General features: G+C 36.1%; 1 protein-coding gene across 6 annotated transcripts in view; it reads left to right on the forward strand.

Annotated features, from left to right (window-relative positions):
* Nucleotides 1-22940, forward strand: part of LOC145670333 (BBSome complex member BBS7-like) — a 97316-nt gene that overhangs the window by 48064 nt on the left and 26312 nt on the right. For all 6 annotated transcript variants that reach the window (XM_081738863.1, XM_081738861.1, XM_081738867.1 and 3 more), the window contains exon 11: nucleotides 3930-4082. In XM_081738863.1, coding sequence (XP_081594989.1) covers nucleotides 3930-4082 — 153 coding nt within the window. The remainder of the gene's footprint in view (nucleotides 1-3929; nucleotides 4083-22940) is intronic.

A 22940-nucleotide genomic window follows, 5' to 3' on the forward strand; every position in this document is an offset into this window, starting at 1 on the left:
GGATTAGTTCCATCCATAGCCTACGATGTATATTGCCCTTCGTAACGGATTTTCTTTTTGAAAAATCAAATGAAGCACGCTAAACATATTAAGATAGAAAATTTGTTCTCAAATATAGGACTATTTTATATTTTCACCTTGGATAAATATAAGAAATAGGTGCATACTTGAATACGAATAAAAATGAAAAAAAAAAATGTACCTATGTAATTTAAGTGCAGGAAAGCAGTGCAGATAAAAAGTAAAGTAAGATTGATCTTGTCTCTACGTTTTCCAAATCACGACCCATACACTTTTAGTCTACTTACTTTAAATATTGACTTTCACTTATTAACAGAATAGAGACAAAAAGATTTAAAAAAACACGTTAAGAGATTGGACGGCAACTCTTAAAACCTCAAGTACCTATAAATGTAGTAAAGATCCTGCGTGTAGAATCAAAATGGCAGTCTAACTACGATAAACAAAGCCACGTGAAACTAAATCTTGCTTATGTCCTACCGACGCTTGTAGTCCTCCGCAAAATAGTTCATGTGATTGGATTATCACTTTTACTATGAAGCTCCATATAAAACCGCTATATTATTATAAATGCCAAAAATATAATACGGATTATCTAATAATGCTGCGATCGAGTGTGGCTAATGAAACAATAGAAATAAATACTAAGCATGCGCAGTAAGTATGGCGCCAATTCAACTGTGGACACGTGTTCTTCTTTTAAAGTCTGAAAGATGGCTGGCATGAATCCAGGTTCAGCGAGTGTTGTGGTGAAACACCAAGAAGGTAAACCTTTACTCACTAAGCAACAATTGTTTACCAGCGAAATTCAAATATTTTTTAAAATCTTTTTCTTTATTTTATGCTGCTGTAAGTATCTGGACAGTATGGAACAGTATCGTCAAAATGCACGTGTATAATTTTCTCCTCCCCATAGGGAGTGGGAGTGATACATCACTAGCCAATCGTATTTGTGACAAGCGGAAGGATACAAATATTTTGTTTATCGGAGTTTAGAGCTTACGCTGAACAGGAAATAGTTATCAGTTTCATGATTTTTATCAATGTATTTGATTTCAGTTTTTATTGTCCCTACCTAACTCTTATATGGTAATTTTATATATAAAAATGAGTGTATGTTTGTTCGATTTTGTGTATGTTTGTCCCGTATATAAATCCACACTGTTGACTTAGCATACATCTAAGTAAATGTATCAAAGAGACCGTAGGCTCTTTAGAACTTCTTTATGCACATCCTTAGGGAGGAGGAGAGTGCTTTAAAGGGGAAGAGGTGACTTAAAATTAATTCCAAAATAGAATCTCACGAGCTCCTCGTATTAGTAAGATAAACCTCGGTATTTAAACTAATTTTTAAAAAGAAGTTGACTTACAATCTGGAAAAAAATACTGTAGGAGTAAGACACTCCTAAGAGGATGGTAAGGAGTGACGTATATAAAGGTAACAAAGAAAGTTCTATCGCTTTTTCACCCACTACCTTCGAATATCGATATGTCACCTAAAACGTACCTGAAAGATCAACAATATTCCCATCAGCTTCGACGACCTTCTGCCAACGTTCTGGAAGGCCATGGATTTCATCGCGGTAGAACTTAGTAGGCCGTGAAGCGAAAAAGATATCAAGTGCATTTTGCACCTCTAATAGGGATTTAAACTGGCGTCCTCTAAGGTGATTGTCCAAGGAATGAAACAAGTGATAATCGGATTGTGCAATGTCCGGGGAGTATGGCAGATGCAACAGTTTCCCATTCAAGGCGTAAAATGGTGTTCCGGTCATCCTAGCCACATAGGGCTTAGCGTTGTCCTGTAATAGGAGGACCCCTTTGCAATTCAGAAGTGTTGGCTACAGAGTTTTGAGTTAATCTTGAGCACGGTTCCACTATTGGCAGTACACTATTGGCTCCACTATTGGCAGTTACATTGATGCTCTGACCAGCTGATAGCAGTTCCCGATGCACGATGCCGCGATCAGTCCACCAAACACGCAGGAGGACTTTCTTTTGGTGCTGTGCTGGTTTAGATTGTTTTGAAACCGGTTCATGGGATGCTAACCAATGATGACGGCGCCGTGGAGCTTCGTACAAAACCCGCTTCTCATCACATGTCAACATCCTGACCAAAAATGGCTTCTTCCTCAGGAGAGACAGCAAAGAAACACAGGTGTCTGCTCGCGTTTCCTTCTGACCCGGAGTTAAAACATGTGAGACCCATCAATCCAACTTGTAGTGCTTTCCAGGTTGATGGAGGTGCTGCCGAATGGTTTCTCCACTCACACTAAATTGTAGCCCCAATTCCTCACATGTCTGGCCATTGTTCGCCTCAATTGATCTTCATTTTGTATATGTGTTGGTCTTCTGGCACGTGGTGCGTCTTCGAGTGTTTCGTCACCGTCCTTAAACTTGTTAAACCACCGTTGTACTTTCCGCCTACTTACGACACACTCACCAAAGGCCTGGGATATCTTACGCCCCGCTGCAGTAGCGTTTGACGACAGTTTGAAGTCGTACAGCATATACGCCCTTATGACGCTCTGTGGAGGTTCCATGTTCACTCTGTTCTTACCCAAGTTCACGATGTAACTGAACTGCCACCACAAGGTAATATTTGGAATACCCACACGAACAACTGACCTTCGCCTTATCCCCATTCGCATTCAACTCACGGTGTGAGGGCCAATGGACGGACCTTCACAAAGTCGACAGAACTTTCTTGGTTACCTTTATAAAAATAATCGAAAATGGCTGACCGATGTCATTTAAATCCATCCAAGTTCAGCCTCATTGTTATGGGGGATGGAGTGAAAAATAAAATGTCGAAAATGACCGAGATTATTGTCGAGTTCATAGTTTTCGGTGTCACTAAGCTAATTGGGGACTTTCCAGATGACTGAAACCCGAGTTAAGTCAAGAACGTGCTTGTCAGCTGACCAGGGAATTGACTGTTAGTTGTTATTTGTTTTGACGGTTGCTCGTCGTTATCTAGTCTATTCAGTTCTTTATTTTCAGATATTGTGCATAGAAAGTATTGTTCCCGTGCGAAGCAATTCTGCTACTAATAATTATATTGAGACCGAATCGACTTACCGTGTTTACTCGCATAATAGTCGCACCTTAAGATTGAAGTAAAACATTCGCCAAAAAATTCCTCGCATATAAGTCGCAGTCTATGGGATTTTTTGTTTTTGTGAATGCAACTTTCTTCGAAATTGCTTACCTTGCGCGAGTCCAAGCAAAAGAACTTTTATGCAAGTGGATAGTACAAAGTTGGTCTTCGATAACACAAAGCTTCAAAAAGACCATCATATGCAAAACTTTGGACCGCAGTGATGATGATGCTCTGTGGAATAGTTACCCAGATTCGTCAGACGCAGATATGATAGAAGATGAAACTTCGGATGAGAGTGAATAATGCCTTTCGCATTTATGAACAGCTCTGAAACTTCGTGTGGGTGTGTTTCCTCTATGTGGTGTTACGTAGTTGTTATTCATGTGTTTCCCGATTATGTAAATATATCGTATTTTTGTGCCAATGCGAAGAAGATATTTTTGTCTCTCACGAATCAGTAAGTTAGGAGTTTATTTCTTTAGTTTTAATATTTAATATTTACCGCAGTATCAGTAAGTTTTAATATTTACCGCATCTAGGCTATATTTTACTTTTTGTTTGACACAATGTTGTATGTATCAAAATTCGAAATTGTTTTGATCGTAGCTATAATTGAATGGCTCGCGTAATAGTCGCAGTTGCATTTTCGCATTAAAAATTGGGACAAAAAGTGCGACTATTACGAGAGTATACACGGTATATTCCGAATGATACCATATCACTATAAATCTTTTTTTTTCAACATATCACTATAAATTTTTTGTTTAACATATCACTATAAATCTTTTTCTTCTTTATCCTGTAGATGGTGTTAAACAAAGAAGATGCTTCGTATCTATTGACTTTAGAAGTACAAACAGCAATTGATAATATTCTTATACAAAGTAATGTTCCTGTAGATCTGCTTGATGTGGAGAGAAATTCTGCAGTTGTCAGCTACAGTGCATGTGATCCTGAGGTAATTTATTTCATGAATGCTATATAGAATAAAGAATGTATTGCGTGACTGATAAGTTATTGCATTTGTTTTGTACAGTGGCTGCTGTTGTTTTTGAAATGTTATTGGGTTTAAAAAAAGTGTTGGAAAAGAAGACTTAAGTGGTTTTCTGTATGAATTCATAGGGCTATCAGAATATGGGAACAATATAAACTATGGTAGACAGTATATAGGATCTCTCACCAGAAGCTTCAATTTCGTCCAGTAGATGTCAGCCGCTTGAGAACGTTTGGCACCATTTAACGGCGAGATGTGTAACTTTTACTACCTTCGTTTTAATATAGAAAATGAGATAGACTAGCTACTATTAAAGTCACCATTATCCGTTAATATGTTAACGGATTGACTCTATTAACGAACTCGGCTGTGGTAATCGTTCTAATTATCTACTGCAAAAACAGAAATCAAAAATTCGCTTTCGTTCGTTATCGTGTGGAGTAACAAAACGAACTTATCCGAGATAATTGCTGCAGCCATCTGTTGCGAAATAAACAATTAAAAAACGTTGTTGTTCGAGAGTTATACAGTGTAGCCAGATCTGAAGATTAAAAAAGTAGCGAGGTTGTGCTCGAAAAGTAGCGGATTTGAACTATTTGTAGCCCAAATATAAAAATGAATTATTTTGCAGATATACGCTTTTACTAATCATATTATATAGTATATGATGGTGTGCTAGGGCAAACTCCATACTATGTCAGAAGCAGTAGAACTGGAGTGTGCAATGAATTGGGCAGATTGTGATACTATAAAATGGAAGACCTTTCTGATTTCCAAGGAGATATGTTTGCTAAAGTCAGTTTTGTCCTTTTGTGGGCTCTGAAATGCACTTTATAATGTTTACAGTATCATTTTTCACTGTTATTCCTCACTTTTAAAATTCATTTCCTAAATTCTTTATCTGGGACCCATGAATTTCGGGAGTATTTACTGTAATTCCAACTATTCATTATGTTAATATGGATAATACATTAACACAGATAATTAGCGATGTTCTCATTTACACAGCTCCGTACAATTATTAGGCCTAACCATTAACTGACACAGCAACGGTCAGGATACTGCATCAGCGTAAACTTAACGAAAGTCTAATGATGTCAGCTCTGGAGATTAAAAAGTATTAAAGTAAGAATTAAACTAGTGTTGAACATGTTAGTTTTAGTAAAATTATTATTCATTACGAATAGAATATTCAACAAACAAAACGTTTACTGTACTATATGAAACTAATAATTTGTGATTTCTTATATGAAAATAAAAAAAGAATCGCATTCGCGAAAGTTATAGCCTGCAGATAATTAAAAGTTGTCCAGAAAGTAGCGTGTCGCCAAATTCGAAATTTTGGTAACGAGGGCACTTAAAAAATCGGCCAATCCGCTACTTGTAGCCCAATCTGGCAACAATTCAAGAGTTATCATTAGAAGTAACGGATGCACGGACACACGTACTAACATTACAATGTTATAAGCCCTACTTAAGTGATTCCAAAAAGTCAGTAGGTATAGTCCATTTGAAAGGTAAGGGGAAAAACAAAGAATGTTCATGTGTGTGCTTTATCGGGTACTTTGTCCTATCTGTTGGTGACTTTTGGTACTATTTGACTGTATATGTATGCATGCGTAGATGTAAAAAATATCCATGTAAAAAAGACAGAAGATTTTACTAACCCTATTCTTTTTTACGCGGTTTTCAATAGTAAAACGCCGTTTTCTCGAAAATACAGTTTTGTGACATTCCTTCTTTTTTTTCCCTTATCCTTCATTTGTTGTTTTGTTCTGGTATTGTATATTATTGTTCAAATGATTGTTGTGATTCGAAGAGAAAAGTGGAATGACTACAAAGTAATCCGGTCCGATACTGAAACAACTATGTATAAAGTATTGAAATTTGTAGGAAAGAGAAATCTTACAACGTAGACTGTTTACCCTCTTAAGGCGTGGCTGTTTTAAGGGAAAATTGTAGACCTTCAATTATGTAGCTTGTACTTCAGCGCTATTCATACGAGCAGCACGGTTCGTAATTCATTTTCTTCTTAATGAAACAAACTTTCAAGTACCATGCACATGCATACTTTATGTATATGGACAGGAAAATTGGGGATAATTCGAGAAATTTCCCTCCAAAAATTCCTTTGGGGAAATTTGTGCCCCTTGGAATGGTTCAAGCTAAGACTACACGATTATAATGTGCTGTGAAAATTTCTATGGGCTATAGTAATATGTGTGCCAATATGCATTGCGATTTCTTCAACAGGTATGAGGGTAGAAGGTATATATTCTATTTTCCTTCCCATAAATGCTCTCGAAAAGATACTACCAGATAGTCGAAACGAAGAACAGGACTCTTATTCTTCTGCTATTACCGTGCAAAGCATTCAAAATAACCCACACAGTCCCTTTCACTTTTATAACACAAGCCAAAACCAGCTTCTCAGAAACTCTCATTCGAAACAGGGCCAAGCGTGTAGTAGAAATTCGTTGAGTATAGGGAGTAATGGGGAAGAAGGGTTGAAGCTCTAAGGTTTCAAATACCAATAATAATGATGAAAAACCTTCCCCTTCTTCTATTGCCAAGCAAAAGAACAAAATATTGCCACCCTCTTACAAAACACGTGACAGTGTTTCAAAGGTAAACTTCAACTAACTGTGTTTCAGGGCTAAACAAGTAAAGTCCCCCTATTTTCAACAATGCATTTCCAAAGCGTTTAGAACAAACAAGCGTAATATGTTGAAAGCTAAAATTATTCAACTTGGAGGTAATAGTAAAAACAAAAACATTCAGGACACGTATAAGGCCATCAACAACTTCAAGGAAGGTTTTCAACCTCTCGTGTATATATTAAATAAAGCGCACAGAACAGTTCTCACACACACACATAGTATTTTGAATAGGTTGAAAGATGTCTTTGATAATTTGTTTCACACACAGCCGAGAAATAATGTTCGTTGAGAAAGTGAAATGCATACAGCGGAATCGTATATTCTAGAACCCTAACCAAACAAAACTAGCAATTGCTATAAAGAAATTAAAGAAACGACAATCTCCGGATGTAGACGAATTTCCGGCTGAGTTAATTTAAGCTAGAAGGGGAGAAAATTGTGGGACGAGATACACAAATTGATTCTTCTCATCTAGAACAAGGAAGAATCGCTACAAGAGTGGAAAGAATCAACCAATGCTCCAATTCACAAGAAAGGCGCCAAAACTGATTGTAATGATTATCGAGGTATCTTCCTTTTGTCGGCATCCTATAAAATCCTTTCAAACACTGTGTTAGCAAAATTCACCCCATACACACATACACAGATAAAATTATTGGAGATTATCAGCACGGATTTTATCAAAATCGATCAACTATTAATCAAATATTTACCATTCGTCAAATACTTAAAAAAAAAAAAGCCCGATATCAATTGTTCATTGATTTCAAGAAACATTGTACAGCATTCTTACAGAATTTGGCATACCGAGAAACCTAGTTAGATTAATTAAGACGTGTTTAAATGAATCGCAAAGTGAAATCCGAGTACAAAAGTACTTGTACACCTTGTCTCAAAAAGGTTGAGCGCATTCTTTACTGGTGTTTTGAGGCAATAATTTTCTAAGTCCAGCTTCGGGTATCTTCGGGAAAAAGTAAGCCAGGTTCGAACCTCCAAGCCAGCCTTTGCAATCGGGAAAAAGTTTGCAGATTTGTTTTTCTTCTTTTAAATATAATAAGACTTGTTACCAAGTGTTTAAAAAAGCAACATTGATTGAAATACTTAATGATACAATATTTCGAAACCCCTTTTTTTTTTTTTTTTTTTTATGTCAACACATGCTTGTTTGTCATTTAGCTCTCCATACGTAATGGAACATTTAAATACGTTAAAGAATCTTTCCATATGTAAAAGAATGCTCAAAGTTAAGAAATAGAACATAATTATCGCCTGAGTACTAAAATAAAAGTCAAAGTAGAACAGAAACAGCATTTGTAATGGATATGAATGTCATAATTATCTTGAGATCCGTTATACATCGCTAGAAGCATAGTTCTAGAAGTCCTTGTGCTAGCTCATTGGTAAGCTGTCGGATTTCAAATCATAAGGTTTTGAGTTCGAATCCCGTTTAGGTTAATCTTTTTTTTAAAATTATATTATCCGCAATGCATGAAAAATTATATAAAATAATTACATTAGAATACATAAGTTCTGTATATATAACATAATTATTGCAGAACATAGTAATTATTATGTTTAAAATATAACATCTGAGATAATTTTCACAGTAGGTCGGTATTATAGATGAGGATGTAAATACAAGTTAAGAAACTCGTTCAATAGCAATAAATAAATCATGTAGTGTATTTATTTGCAGCTATTTGTCATATAGAGGGTAATTCTCAACATTCATAATACAGAATGTCATTTATGTTCTTGAAAAGTTATTCGATGCATAAACAGAAGGTATAAACAGAGAATCCAAAGTCGGAACGCTCTCAAAAAAATTCATGAACCCCAAAGGTCACGTGAGCAGACTGGAATTGTCCTTATGAAGCATGCCACAGCAGAAAGTCTTTACATAGATTTTCAATTCAATTCCTGATATATGCTTTTGCAATGTGGAAGTGGTGATGCCTTGAGTCGCCCTCTCTCGCTCGCTCGCTCGCTCACTCTCTATTTATACAGAATATAAAAGTGGATTTATGTCTGTATTTCAACATAATTCTGATATATCTAGAGCAATTTTAACTATATTTCTTACAGTCTGGAAAAAGAGTACTGTCGGGATACATATCAAAAATGCTAGAAACAGGTCGATATTAGTATCGAATCCATAGTTTCGTGGTCGCTTAGGTGAATAGTTCTACTTTCAATTCAAGTCCAATTAAGCTCCCATTAGCACCCAGGGTGGTTACGTAGCGACATAAAGATATCGAAATCATTCGATATTAGAATCGAATCGTAAGTTTTCAGCGCAGCTAACAGTGCAGCATTTCCCATTACTCCACATTAGTCCCATTGCCTAGAGGGCAACATATTTGCAGAGTGCAAAGTTTAAAACTTGAATAATATTTTAATTTTTTCCGTATGAAAAAGTTATAAATCAAGAGCAAATATACTATTTCACGAACAATCCTCTTTTACTATTCTAATATGTTTAATAATAGCGTAAGAAATCTAATAGTAATTCAGAACATGTTTCACAGTTGTTATTCTTTGTTACATAGTTGTAGCTGTAGCATGTAGTGAGTGGAATTTAACTGTAATAAATTCACTAATTTACCATATTCGAATTAAGATTTATTTTTAAGTTCGGGATGAAGGGGCGGAGAAATATATAGTTATTGGGGGCACCGAGCTTTTCTACATTTTACTTTCAAGCTCTCCATTATTATTTTTTTTTTTTTTTTTTTTTTTTTTTTTTTTTTTTTTTGTCATTTGTTCCTAATAAAAAAGTTCAGTCACTTTTGGATTGTAATAGGATAGTAGGAGTTGGATTTTGGGATGCAGCCTGTGAGATTCTAGAGGAGCTAACTGCTTGAAAAAATATTTTTGAATCATCTGTAACATATGAAATAAGGATATGTATCATAAAAAATTGAAAGTAACTATGTCTGCGTAATCATCACGGTCATATTGCAAAGTCAAATGAATTAACGTTTGGTATATAATCAGGCTCCAATCCCAACTGGGAAGTTATCATACGCGTGTCACTTTCATTATAATACATATCCTTAGAGGGAGTAGAAGTCCGAAATTTTGCGAAAAATTTAGTATCTCACAAGCCGTTCAACTGAGAGCTGAAATTCAGCATATAACTCTTTATTAAAAATAAAGAGAATATGTCCTGGCATTTTTTAAAATTATCTTTTATGAGCGGGGGTACGGGGGTGCATTTTCTATATATTGGAAATTGGTAGTGGGTTGATTTGTAAAAATAATCGAAAACGATTGATATTAGTTGAGAAACAAATTGAGTAATGCAAACTAAAGTTCTTTTTGAATTTTATACCCACTGCTTTCTATTTATAATTGCTGAAGCTGGTGTTTAATATATGGAGCGTTCCGAGCATAAGGCAATCAAGCCATAAAGTTAGAGAAAAATGGCCATAAAATTTGTATTCTAAACTTAATTACATGGGCATTTTCAATTAGTACGGCATGCTTATTAGTTTCTCTCTCTCTCTCTCTTTTTTTTTTTTTTTTTTTTTTTTTTTTTACGTTGGTCTACTTTTCCTTGATTTGAAACTTTCAAATTTCACCCTATTTTCTACTGAAATGTGTCTGTAAGGCAACAAAGAAATAATTATATATGATAAATTTAAATTCATTTTAATTTGGAAGATGAGAAACACTTTGCCATTATATATCGTAAAGGTCAGACCCACCAGTATTGTAACAGAGAGGTGCTTGAGCCATTAACGGTAGAAATTCAAACTTCGGTAAGTGATAATTTCACAGTCTTGTTTTATTACAAGTGTAACCTCTTTAGCCAATGGAGAGGAGGACGTGGGCCATCGGTCAGAGTTGATGTCGATGGGTTTTGGTGGGTCGGAGTTGGTCATAATGGTTCAGAGTGGTTCATAGTTGGTGGTAGGTCACAGTGGATCACGATGGTTGATGGGTCAGAGTGGGCCAATGGGGCATTTGGGTGGTGGGTGATAGTGGGTCATGGTGGGTCGTGGATCAAATTTTCATTGACCCACACCATCTCTGGTTAAAATTGTACTAAAGATAAGAGGCACCGAAGATGCATGTCGGCTATAATGCTCAAATTTTGCTCATGGATAGTACTCCACCAGGAAGCAATAAATCTGAAACGGTTCACGGTATCACCTTCTAGAACTCGAGAGGTAGGGGTTTGTCTGATTGGCTAAATTAAAACGTCAATGATTTATCCTTCAACAACCAAGCTTTTTATGATCGTTTCCGTGGGGAAGTTAGAAGAACACGTGCCTAGTAATCGTAATATTGATAGTTTGCGTCCACCCCGGGTATTTGTTTTGTGTTTTTTTGATTCACCTAAATATAAACAAATCACACATATAATCATTTTGACATATTTTGGGAGAGTAATTTTGTGATTCGTTGGCGTTTCATCGCGTCTCTGCTGCTGGTAGTAAAGTTTTCAAAATGGAATTTGGGCCACCACGGATCGTCGCTGCGGGGCCACCAATTTCTGGCGAGAGGTCAATAGTTGACCATCTGTAGTCCACTGACGCTTACAGCTTAGAGTAATGAATGATGTCTTTGCCTTGTAGAGTTCATGACTACCGACGTCGGCAGTCAACTAGCTTTTAGTATTCTTTTACTAACCATCTATTGTTCATGTTTGTACACGGTGTTGTCATAATAATAATAATAATAATAATAATAATAATAATAATAATAATAATAATAATAATAATAATAATAATAATAATAATAATTATTATTATTATTATTATTATTATTATTATTATTATTATTATTATTATTATTATTATTTGTAGTAATAGTAGTATAATTGATGATAGAATAATTATTGTCTATGTATTGTCTAGGTAGGACTACACACAGGATTTTGCTCGTTTTGGTTCGACTTGACTCTAATCCGAGTCGAGTTGGAAGATATTTTTCGCGCCGAGTCCAAGAGTAGACCTCAAAGATGTCTGTTTCGAGTCGAGTCGAGTTTCAAAGAAAATTCGTTCGTGCCCATCCCTACTAATGAGAGCTTAATCGGAGTTAAGCGAAATTGAAAGTCTCACTATTTATCTAAGCGACCCCGAAAACTATGAATCTAATATCGATCATTTTCTAGCAATCTTTTATATGTATCCCCCTCCCATTCACCATAGGTAACCCGACAGCACTCTTTTCGAAACTATAAGAAATGTGGTTAAAATTACTCTAGGCCAGTGGTTCTCAATCTAATTCCTATCACGATCCCCTTTTATCACACGCTCTTGCCAGCGACCCTTTTATAATTTGTTTTATAATAAGCTTGTGTGGGATTTTTAACATACCTATTTCTATAATAGTAGAATCCATTTTTTTGTTTATAGTGAACAGTGCCATGGAAACTCAGCGCCCGGGGCGAGAGTATAGTACGATGTCACCGTATATATGAGTGACGTCGACAGACTAGCTACGAAGCGCCACCATGGTTGGCACGAAGCTCAATAACATTTTCAAAATAAACCCTACCTTTCCTTAATTTTGAGCACATTTTATTACGTTTTTCCTTCTATTTTACACATGTGCACATGCACTTTCCTAACATGAGTAACACACTTCCTCCGAAATGTGTGGCCCCTTTTTTCGGCTCCCGGCACTGACAGTGGATACAGTAACTGTAATATCTATATTCCCAACGACAAAGGTGCTGGTTCAAGATGGATGTTAAACTCCTTCATTGAAGAGGCCATTAACGTATCCGATCTAAGCCCACAACTTCTTGACCAAATAATAGAATGATTATGCGACAAGTCTTTGCAACTGGTTTTTTGTAACGAAGACTTGGACAAGTTCTGCCTGATGAGGAGAGAAGAATATCCTGGTCTGGGGATTGCTGCTTTAAAAGTAATAATTCCATTTGCTATATCGTACTTGTGCGAAAGTGTGTTTTTTTTATGGTAAACATTAAAACAAAGATAAGAAATCGCTTATCAGTTGAAAATGGCTTGATAATGTTCGTCATGAAGATTGAACCGGACATTGCTGAACTAGTGAAATTACACCATGCTTAGGTGTCTCATTAGGTTTTAATTTTAATTGTATTTCAATGTGGAGGTTTTGTTGCATGTGTATTTTTCTAGTATTTCTATATACAGTTCTCATTATTTTTATATCATACCTCTTTGATTTAAATTCATTTTTAAACAACTCTACTAACTAACTAACTCTATGGCCTATGGAACCCGGAGGTTCAATGCCGCGTTCACAAAAGCTCTACACTGACTTCTATACTTAGCCAATTGGATCCAGTTTCTACTTTGTATATTCGTATCTCAGCGAGATCCATCTTAATATTGTCCTCCCATCTGCGCCTGGGTCTTCCTAATGGTCGTTTTCCGATTGGTCTTCCAGTCAAGATTTTGAAAGCGTTTCTACTTTCTTCCATTCTAGCTACATGACCTGCCCACCTAAGCCTTCTAGACTTGACGACCCTAAGAATGTTGGGTAAACCGTATAAATAATGTAGTTCCTCGTTATGAAGTTTCCGCCATTCCCCATTCCCGTTCCTCTTGGGTCCGAATATTCGTCTAAGGATCTTGTTCTCAAATACTTTCAGTCTATGTTCTTCCCTCAAAGTAAGCGACCATGTTTCGCAACCATACAGAACAACAGGCATGATTATCGTTTTGTATATTTTAAGCTTCAAATTTCTCGACAGAATTCGCGACGACAAGAGACTTTGAACCGAATAGTAACACGAATTCTACATCCTTTGAAAATGTTCAGTAGACTTATTTTTTATTGTTCTTTACAGTGTGTATAAAAAATAAAAGTATGCCTATCAGAACAAAATTAAAAATAATATTTAAAAATAATTTCTGGTATTAGATTCTAACTATATTTATCTCTTCCGCCTATCTTCGCGATCCCCTAGGGGCCGCGACTCCCAGGTTGAGAAACCCTGCTCTAGGCATACATGAGTTATGTTGGAACATACATACATACACTTTTATGTGTATAAATGCAGATAAGAGAGAGTTGAGAGAGAGCGATTAAGGAATTACCGCTCTCAATCTCTTCACTTTACTTTTGCGATTCGCGAATTTCTTACGTGACAGTTTGGGGCTAGCTAGTTTTTTGTCTTGGACCACGATCCGATTTTCGATATGCTCTACCTAAATGCTGTAATGCGAATATTGAGAAGTTATCTGCGATGAAAGTAGCTGCAAATAAATACATTACATAACTTATTTATTGCTATTACACGATTTTTTAAATTTGTATTCAATATTCACACATAACACACCGACGTTCTGTCAATACCTCAGATGTTATATTTTAAAGATAAGAATTACTTATGTCGTGAAATGATATGAATATATATATTCAACTGATATATACAACTGATGAATTGTAATGTAACTATTTTACATAATTTTCATGCATTGAGGAAAGTAGAATATCATAAAAGAATCTCACCTGAACTGGTATCGAACTCACGATTTAAACGCTCGGGGGTGTACCACTGAGCTAACATGACCGCTTTTCGGAAGCTGCTTCTGAAATATAACTGAGCTCATACGTAAATGCTCTTTTCCGTATGGAAATCACAATGACGAAACGAGAGTGTGAATACATAGTCTCGAAATATTGTATCATTAAGTATTTCAATGTTACTTTTTTCTACACTTAATACCATTTCAACATGTCTTATTATATTTAACAGAAGGAAAAACATATCTGTACATCGTTTCCCGATTACTAATTTTGGCTTTGGAGGTTCGAACCAGCAGCTTTAGTTTACTGTTTTCCGAAGATACCCGAAGTTGGACTTCGAAAGAGTTTGTCTCAAAACAGCTATCATCATATCGCTCAATCTGTTTGATATATGGTATATGTTTTTATACGTGTAAAGTCAGTATAACAATTCATTCTTTAAACAGCTTTTCGTATGTATTAATATTCCTTTATAAAAACTGTTTTTGATATTATTATTACGGCGCACCATTTTCAGATTTCTTTCGCGAGTCGTTGACCAAGTCGTTCCCCACCAGCGTTGCCAGACTCACAGCTCGGAATTATTCCAAAACCTGATCGAACTTATGCTAGATTCGGTCAAATTATGCTAGATCCTCATAATTACTAATTCAGGAGTTTAAAAAAACGAAGTTGAGATACGATAACGTAACTTAAAATACACAGAGAGCAATAATGCATGGATAGAACTCAATACTTCACGCACCAAAATTTTAACTCAACTAAATTAATGCAGTCGTTGCCAAACTCAATGGCGTATATATCGTATAAATGAATGCAAAGTTTTTGTTTACATATTTTGAAAGAAAATTACTTCGCAGCATAAGAGGAGTTGGGAATCGTCTGCTGGGGGGGGGGGGCGGCAGATTTTTGGTCGGTCTCGGAGCTGTCATTTCAGGAATAAATATGATAATGAAGTCAGAAATAAAGATGGTGAAGTTGTCAAAAAGTTGGGGGGAGAATGGCCCCCATAGCTCCGCCCATGCCTCGGAGTTAAAGGATTAGAAAACCCTGGGTGGAGCCACAAAAAAGCCCAAAGACGTTTCGAACTTACTTCGGAAAATAAGACTGCCTGTATGGTTTACCGACTGTATGAATCAATGGAAGAGGATACATTTCTGTTGTTCTTTTTCTTCCCACGACCAACTTCTTTCTCATCTCCAGGTTTTACGGCTTTTTGATAAACTTGCTGAAATTGTGCTAGATTTGGGCAGGATGCTAAAAGCAAGATGCTAGATGCTAGAGACATGCAAATTATGCTAGATCTAGCATCATTATGCTAGATCTGGCAACGCTGTTCCCCACAATAGGCGTGTCGTGCAAGTAACCAATCACACGTCAGGTACTAGCTTTTACCTATTGCTTCCTTCTCACAGCTCAGAACATTGGTAACTATGGATAGAGGTACAGCAGTAATTACTTTATGGGAGTTGGAAGGTTATTCTGCAACTGCAGCTAGCAGGCGAGTAGGTGTCCCGGCCTCTACAGGAAGGCGATGGATTCGGAAATATGGTGTTACAGGTCAGACTGATAATTTACGATCTCCTGGTCGTCCGCATGTGTCAACCGAAGCCCAAGATGCGAGATTAGTAAACGAAGCCCGGTTAGACCCACTAAGGACGTCTAGACAGCTAAGGGAAGTTTCTCTCTTCCCTGGTAGAAAGCATACAGCTCTGCGAAGGCTTCGTCATGCTGGGTTACGTGGCCGTGTTGCTGCCGTGAAGGAAAAACTCTCAGACGACCACAAAATTTACCGTCTCGCGTTTGCACAGGCGAATGTGGGTCTCAATTGGGAAAACGTAGTTTTCTCAGATGAATCCATATTCACAACATCAAAGGAGGGACGCCGTTTTGTGTATCGTCCGAGAGGCACCCGATATGACCATGGATATGTGGCTGCTTGCAATCGCAGTGGCCATGTATCTATTTTATGTTGGGGTTGGATTTCCAGTCGCGGAGCAGGACAGCTTCATAGAATTGAAGGACATCTGGACAATGCTCAGTACTTAGACATTATCAGTAATATCATGGTGCTATCTGTACGAGTATTTCAGCCTGATGGTGTAATTCAGTTCCAGCAATACCAGTCGCCAATACATACTTCCCGTGTGATTCAGGAATGGTTCGCAGGGCACCCTGAGATTGATTTATTCGACTGGCCGCTCGTGGAGCAGACCTCAATCTCATGGAAAATATGTGGGCAGAAGTGAAGCGTACTCTAAGGGAAAGTTGGCCTGAGGCAGATCCACCAAGAACTCAGGATGACCTGTGGCATCTTGTTTCCGAAGCATGGCTGGAGGTAGGGGAAGGAGGTAGATTTGTCACCCATGTAATAGATTCCATGCCCAGAAGAATGGAGCGTGTAATAAATTCAGAAGGGTCTTGGGCACAATATTAATGTCCCCGCCTCAACTCCCGAAAACAGCCCTTTTCAGGGCTACCTAAACGCTTCTGAAAATATTTCTAGAAGTAAACCACTCCTTGTATCCGATTTCTGTGCAATCCTACTAACAAAAGAATGATAATTAGCTGTAGGCTTTGAACTCAAGACCTCTTTATTGGCAAGTCCGTACTCTACCAGTGAGCTAACATGAACACGCAAACCCAACCTGAAGAAACACGACTTTCAATTTCTGGTATTCGATGACAATGATGCTCATATACTTTGCAAATGTTGTATTCAACTTGGGATATTCCGCAACACACACACATAAACAAAGCGAAAGAGAGAGAGAGAGAGAGGTGAATATGCAAAAGCATATTCAACGTATTCGAATGAGACTCTAAATAACGACATTCCGTTCTAAAGAGAGTTTGTGTTTCTTCCCGTGACGTTAAGGGGATCGGGAAAAGTTATGTGTCTTGAAGCAGGATACGACTTTGAATACTCTGTTTATACACTTTCTATATCCGTAGGAATATATTGTATTTCACGAATATAAATGACATGCTGTAATGAGAATATTGAGAAGTTACATCTGTATGACAAATAGATGAAAATTAATACACTACATAACTTATTTATTGCTATTAAATGATTTTCCTAACTTGTATTTACATCCTCATATATACCGACCTACTGTGAAAATTATCTCAGATGTTATATTTTAAACATAATAATTACTATGTTCTGCAATAATTATGTTATATATATAGAACTTATGTATTCTAATGTAATTATTTTATATAATTTTTCATGCATTGCGGAAAATAGAATTTTAAAAAGATGATTAACCTAGACGGGATTCGAACTCTCAACCTTATGATTGGAAATCCGACAGCTTACCAATGAGCTAACACAAGGACTTCTAGAACTATGCTTCTAGCGATGTATAACGGGTCTCAAGATAATTATGACATTCATATCCATTACAGACGCTGTTTCTGTTCTACTTTGACTTTTATTTTTGTACTCAGGCGATAATTATGTTCTATTTCTTAACTTTGAGCATTCTTTTACATATGGAAAGATTCTTTAACGTATTTAAATGTTCCATTACGTATGGAGAGCTAAATGACAAACAAGCATGTGCTGACATTAAAAAAAAAAAGGTTTCGAAATATTGTATCATTAAGTATTTCAATCAATGAAGCGAGAAACGCTTTGAAAATTTTAACTGGAAACTCAATCGGAAAAAGACCTTTAGGAAGACATAGACGCAGATGGGAGGACAATATTAAGATGAATCTCGCAGAAATTGAAATGCAAAGTTGAAACTGGGTTCAGTTGGCTAAGGACAGAAGTCAATGGTAGGCTTTCCAATGCTTCTATATTTCCTATTTTTCCTATATATTTGCGTCTCTTCCTATAAACTCCTATGTTTCCTATATTTTAACGAAACCTCCTATATTTTTGTGGCATTACTACTTTCACTTGCGAAAATAACATAAGGAAATAAGGTGTGGGTGGTTGAAGGGCCTTTTGTCTCCACAGTAGAGTGGTTGAATGGAGACTTTTCTGTGTTTCGTCCTTTCCTGCTTATTGTATAAAGATAATTACATCAAATAATATACAGTTAGCGCATAAAGTATTCATACACCTACAAAATGGAACAAAATATAAACTAATTTCGTCATATTCATTAAAAAGTTCTATGAAGTAGTGATTTTAAAGCCTTATAAATTATTTATTTAAGTGCATCAATAGTTTTTGCACCAACTGTAGGTAAATAATCGTAGAATGTATTACACATAGTCAAATCTTACCTTAAAAACGCCAACTGCAGAATGTTTACATTTTAGATTTAATTTACATTTCATTTAGATCTTGGAAACGTATACTTACAAACACTGATTTTCTGATGCAGATCCTTTTTACACATTCCTTATGGTCGTTGCTTAGTACCGGTGAGCTACATACGAAAACACTAAGAAACTCGTATAAAATTTTGCGAGATAATTACCCATTTAGTTATATTTAGAATAGAATGCATATTCATATAACAATTGTTGTAATTTCCATGTGATTTTTTTTATTTTATTTTATTTTATTTATTTATTTATTTTTTTTATCTATTGGATAATTGAAGTGTTCCTTTTTCACAACTTCACGAAACCTCCTATATTTTGTCGTGATTTCCTATATCTTCTTTTTTCATTAGCATTGGAAAGCCTGCAATGGACAACTTCTGTGAATACAGCATTAAACCTCCGTATTCCACAGGTATAGAGTTAGTTGTTTCGTAAGATCCCCAAGAAGTGAGAGAGAAAAAAAATCAACTTCTTAGCAAGCATATATTTCCTGGAGCATTTTAACGTATGGTATATGTGCGTATATCAGGATGTGATACATACTCCCTAAGGGCAGAGACGTACGCAGGGGGTGGGTCCTGGGGTTCTCCCCCCCATTTCGACTTTTATGTAAATTTAGCCTAATTTTAAGGGCAACTTTAGGAATTTTAATATAAAATACCCTCATATTGAGTTTGGACCCCTCCCGAAATAAATTCCTGCGTACGCTACTGCTTAAGGGTGTTAATACTACTATCACTCTACATTACCCGTAACTCTTCGTTTTTAAGCTTTTAAGCGTTAACATTAACATTGTCTTCTTTCTATTGTCGGAAAGGTTGTCAGTATTGTTGGAAGTGTTAAAAAGATGCAGAAGCGACATTAAATCAGTTTATAACTAATTAATAAGGAGCCAAGAATGTATACTTAATTACGCTGTTCCTTATTGTTTAACAAATACTGTATTACGGATGTTGTAGGAAAGAGGCGTTAAAATACTGTAAATACCGCTCAAATACAAAATAACCATTGATTAAGAACTGTGGTTTCATTAAGAACAAAGTTGGTAAAAATAATACTTCACTAAAGTGTTTTTCAGAGTCCTTTGCACCCTTCAAAAACAAACCGCGTAACTCGATATTATATCACTGCGCGCGCGACTATTTGCTGATTGGTGAAGGGGAAATCGTTTCGTCTGTTTCCCGCAATATTTCTGCTGCAGCACGTGCATGGTATTTCTGCCACTGCGATGTGGATTATTCGTCTCACTGTCACACCATCGCCGTGATATGAAGCCGAAATATCCAATACTATATAATCCCCCCTCTTTTAAGTGCAACTGAACATTGTTATTTTTCTCCAAATTGTAATTACAGATGAAACTGCAATGAGTTATGTCAAATTATCAACTGAACGATTAAGAGATGGCGCAGGTATGTAACAGCAAGCATATTTATCATTATGGGAGATTATTTCTTTTTCATTTAATACCTAAATCATTACGCATATCCGTGAAAACATGTCACTTTTTCCCCTAAAGTTCAGTTCCTTGATGTGCTTTCGTACATTGTAGAGCATGCGAACATACAAATAGTAATTTCAGTACTACAAAGTAAATAAATAAATAAATAATGTATACATAGCCTACTATTCAATGAGAACATGAAAATTAGCTACTTAGTGTCTTAATTTTCTTCAAGTTAATTGAGCAACTTTGATATCGTTTGATAAACTATTTGCTTTTCTTCTGCACTTACGAGTTTGCCTTGTTTATGTTTAACAATAACTGGGAGCACCAGGTAACCTGCTGGCTTCCTTGGGCGACATCTTTAAATTGTGGCGCTCGCTTAGCGTATTTTGTCATTTGTTATAACAGTTTTCTCTTACAATTTTGATTTTGGTTCAAGATTTGAATCCCATATAGATACATACTTTGAGTCGGATCCTAAATGTTCTTACTATGCCTTAACAATACATTAATTACCATAGTATATTGTATTTGTTATGTACTATTTGTTTATGGAAGAATCAATTGTTATTAGTCTCATTCTCAGTGTTGCTAACTTATAGTTATTTTTCAGTTTTCACAAAGAATCGTTGTCAAACATTTGCGTCATTTCATGAAAATGGACTGAGAAAGAAGAGGAGAAATCAGTTATACTCGCTGTTTTTATTGAAGATATTAAGTTCCTTATAGTATTTCAGATCACTGTTTGATCTTTTGATCTTTCATTAGAGATGAGGAAATAGTCAAATTGAAAAGAAAAAAAAAAGGAAAGAGAGAGAGAAAGGAGGGAAATAGAGAGAAGTCAAAGAGGATAAAAACTGTTTTACTGGTTTATTACAAAGTAATATGAGGTAATAATTTGTATATCGCCTTTTTAAAATGTGATCAGATTAAATGGCCATTTAAGAGATGCAAAAACTAAATATTCGGTGCCAGGATTGACACATTGTACAAAGGAATCTTCAACATTTAAGAATTTTATAATATTGGATAGGAAGATTCATATCTTTTGAGTCTTATTATTTTTTCTAGCTGCAGCGAAATTAAGAGGAGATACCATATACATGTTAAATAATGTGTCTTTATTCCTATGTAGAATCTAAGAAGTTTCTTGGAATTTGATGAATAAGATATCTATAGAGCAGCGTTTCCCAACCTTTTTCCACTTGCGGCACACTACGGGTGTAACTTGAATTCTCGCGGCACACTCATAGATATTATTATTTGTAAATATAAAATACCGTGGTATTTTTTTCTGTTATTAATGATCTTTCTCACAGAGAAGAAAGCTCGATCACTGGTTTTCCCCCGTGGTTAATCATTATGCTTACTTTTCATTCTAATTTAAAAATAGAAAACAATTCAAATGAAATATTGGTCTCAGGTTTGCAAAACTACGCTTTCTTTTTCGAAAACTGTATCCAATCTTTCACTAAGAAGATAGATTGCTAAATAACAAACGGACAAACAAATCTCTTTTACTTTTAAAACACAAATGTAGGTAATTTGTATTCATGTTTGCTTTGTCGAAGGTATTGAATGATATTTTAAAATTTCAGGCTACGAAATAGTCTGCAACAATAAAGAAGCAACAATGGCCATAACAATGATAACAAATACTTTTTTCAACATTAAAGTTGTACACAAGAGTAACATGGTATGAAACTTAAAATTGTACATTCATAGTAATGTGAAATACAAATATACATTTTCCCTTATGTCTTGCAATTTGATTGCTATAGAATTAATAATTTTGTTTCGATTTCCCCGCGGCACACCAGCGGCCCATTCACGGCACACTAGTGTGCCGCGGCACACCGGTTGGGAAACGTTGCTATAGAGTCTTGATACTTTCATGACCAAGCCCCAAACTAGCCACAGAGGTTTGGGGGGCTATGAATAAGTTATTGGGGGCCAAGTCATTAAAAATTCTCTTACAGATATCTTTTTTCTTTTTTTTTCTTTTTTTTCTTTTTCTTTTTTTGCATTAATGATAGCATTTTGTATTGAGGTCTGGAGGGGCCACGAAAAGTTTAGGGGAGTCAGGCTCCCTAGCCGCCTTCTAGTTGCGGGCCTCCTCATGACTGATATTTGTTTATGGTTTAACTTTTCTGTTAGATATCAAATGAAAGGATAAGACACGAGGATTCAAAATATATTTCATAGGTACTTTATTACATATAACAAAGGAAATAAAATAATAAATACTCTACTCAATAAATAAGTAAACTCAGTAGTTTTCAAGTTCTTGAAAAATAAACAATTGCTTGTTCCAAACACTCGCTCGCCTGTAATGGAAACGTACAAGGAGCTCAATTTTGAATGGAAGTGGTGAGTACAATCGCACATGTTTCTAGATATGATAATTAATTCGTTTGTGGCTATATGATTCGTATACGCGTCATCGGGAAGGGAGACCCGCGTTCGATTTCCGGAGGGAGTTCATGTAATTCGGATCGCTCGTTAGGCTGTAGGTTCTCATTTCACAGAGCCTTCCTGTTGAAAGGGACGATAAACTTTCATCCATCCATCCAACCATAGATCTACTAGTAGGGCCACTAAGTCATCATGTAATAGTGGCTCTGAATCCTAACATTTTAGATTGATTCGCAGCTAGAGAAAACTTTAGGAGTGGGGATAGTAAGTTTTATTTGTAATTTACGCTGGTAGAAGAAATTTAATGTTCAGTCCTTCTTCCTCCTGGTGCGCGTCTACGTTTACATAGTAGTTCGAAGATTCAGGAGAGCAGCGACGTACTCAAGGAGGTTTCGGGTTTTTAACTATTCTTGAGCAAGATATTATGCAGAAATAAACAATTACCATACTGAGATACTTATACACAAACTTGAAATCAGAAGAACTTCAAAGGTTGAACCCCTTTCTCTTCAGAACTTCCACGTACGCCACTGC

This window comes from Thermobia domestica, chromosome 14, assembly GCF_964235325.1.
Source record: "Thermobia domestica chromosome 14, izTheDome1.hap1.1, whole genome shotgun sequence".
Lineage (NCBI taxonomy): Eukaryota > Metazoa > Arthropoda > Insecta > Zygentoma > Lepismatidae > Thermobia > Thermobia domestica.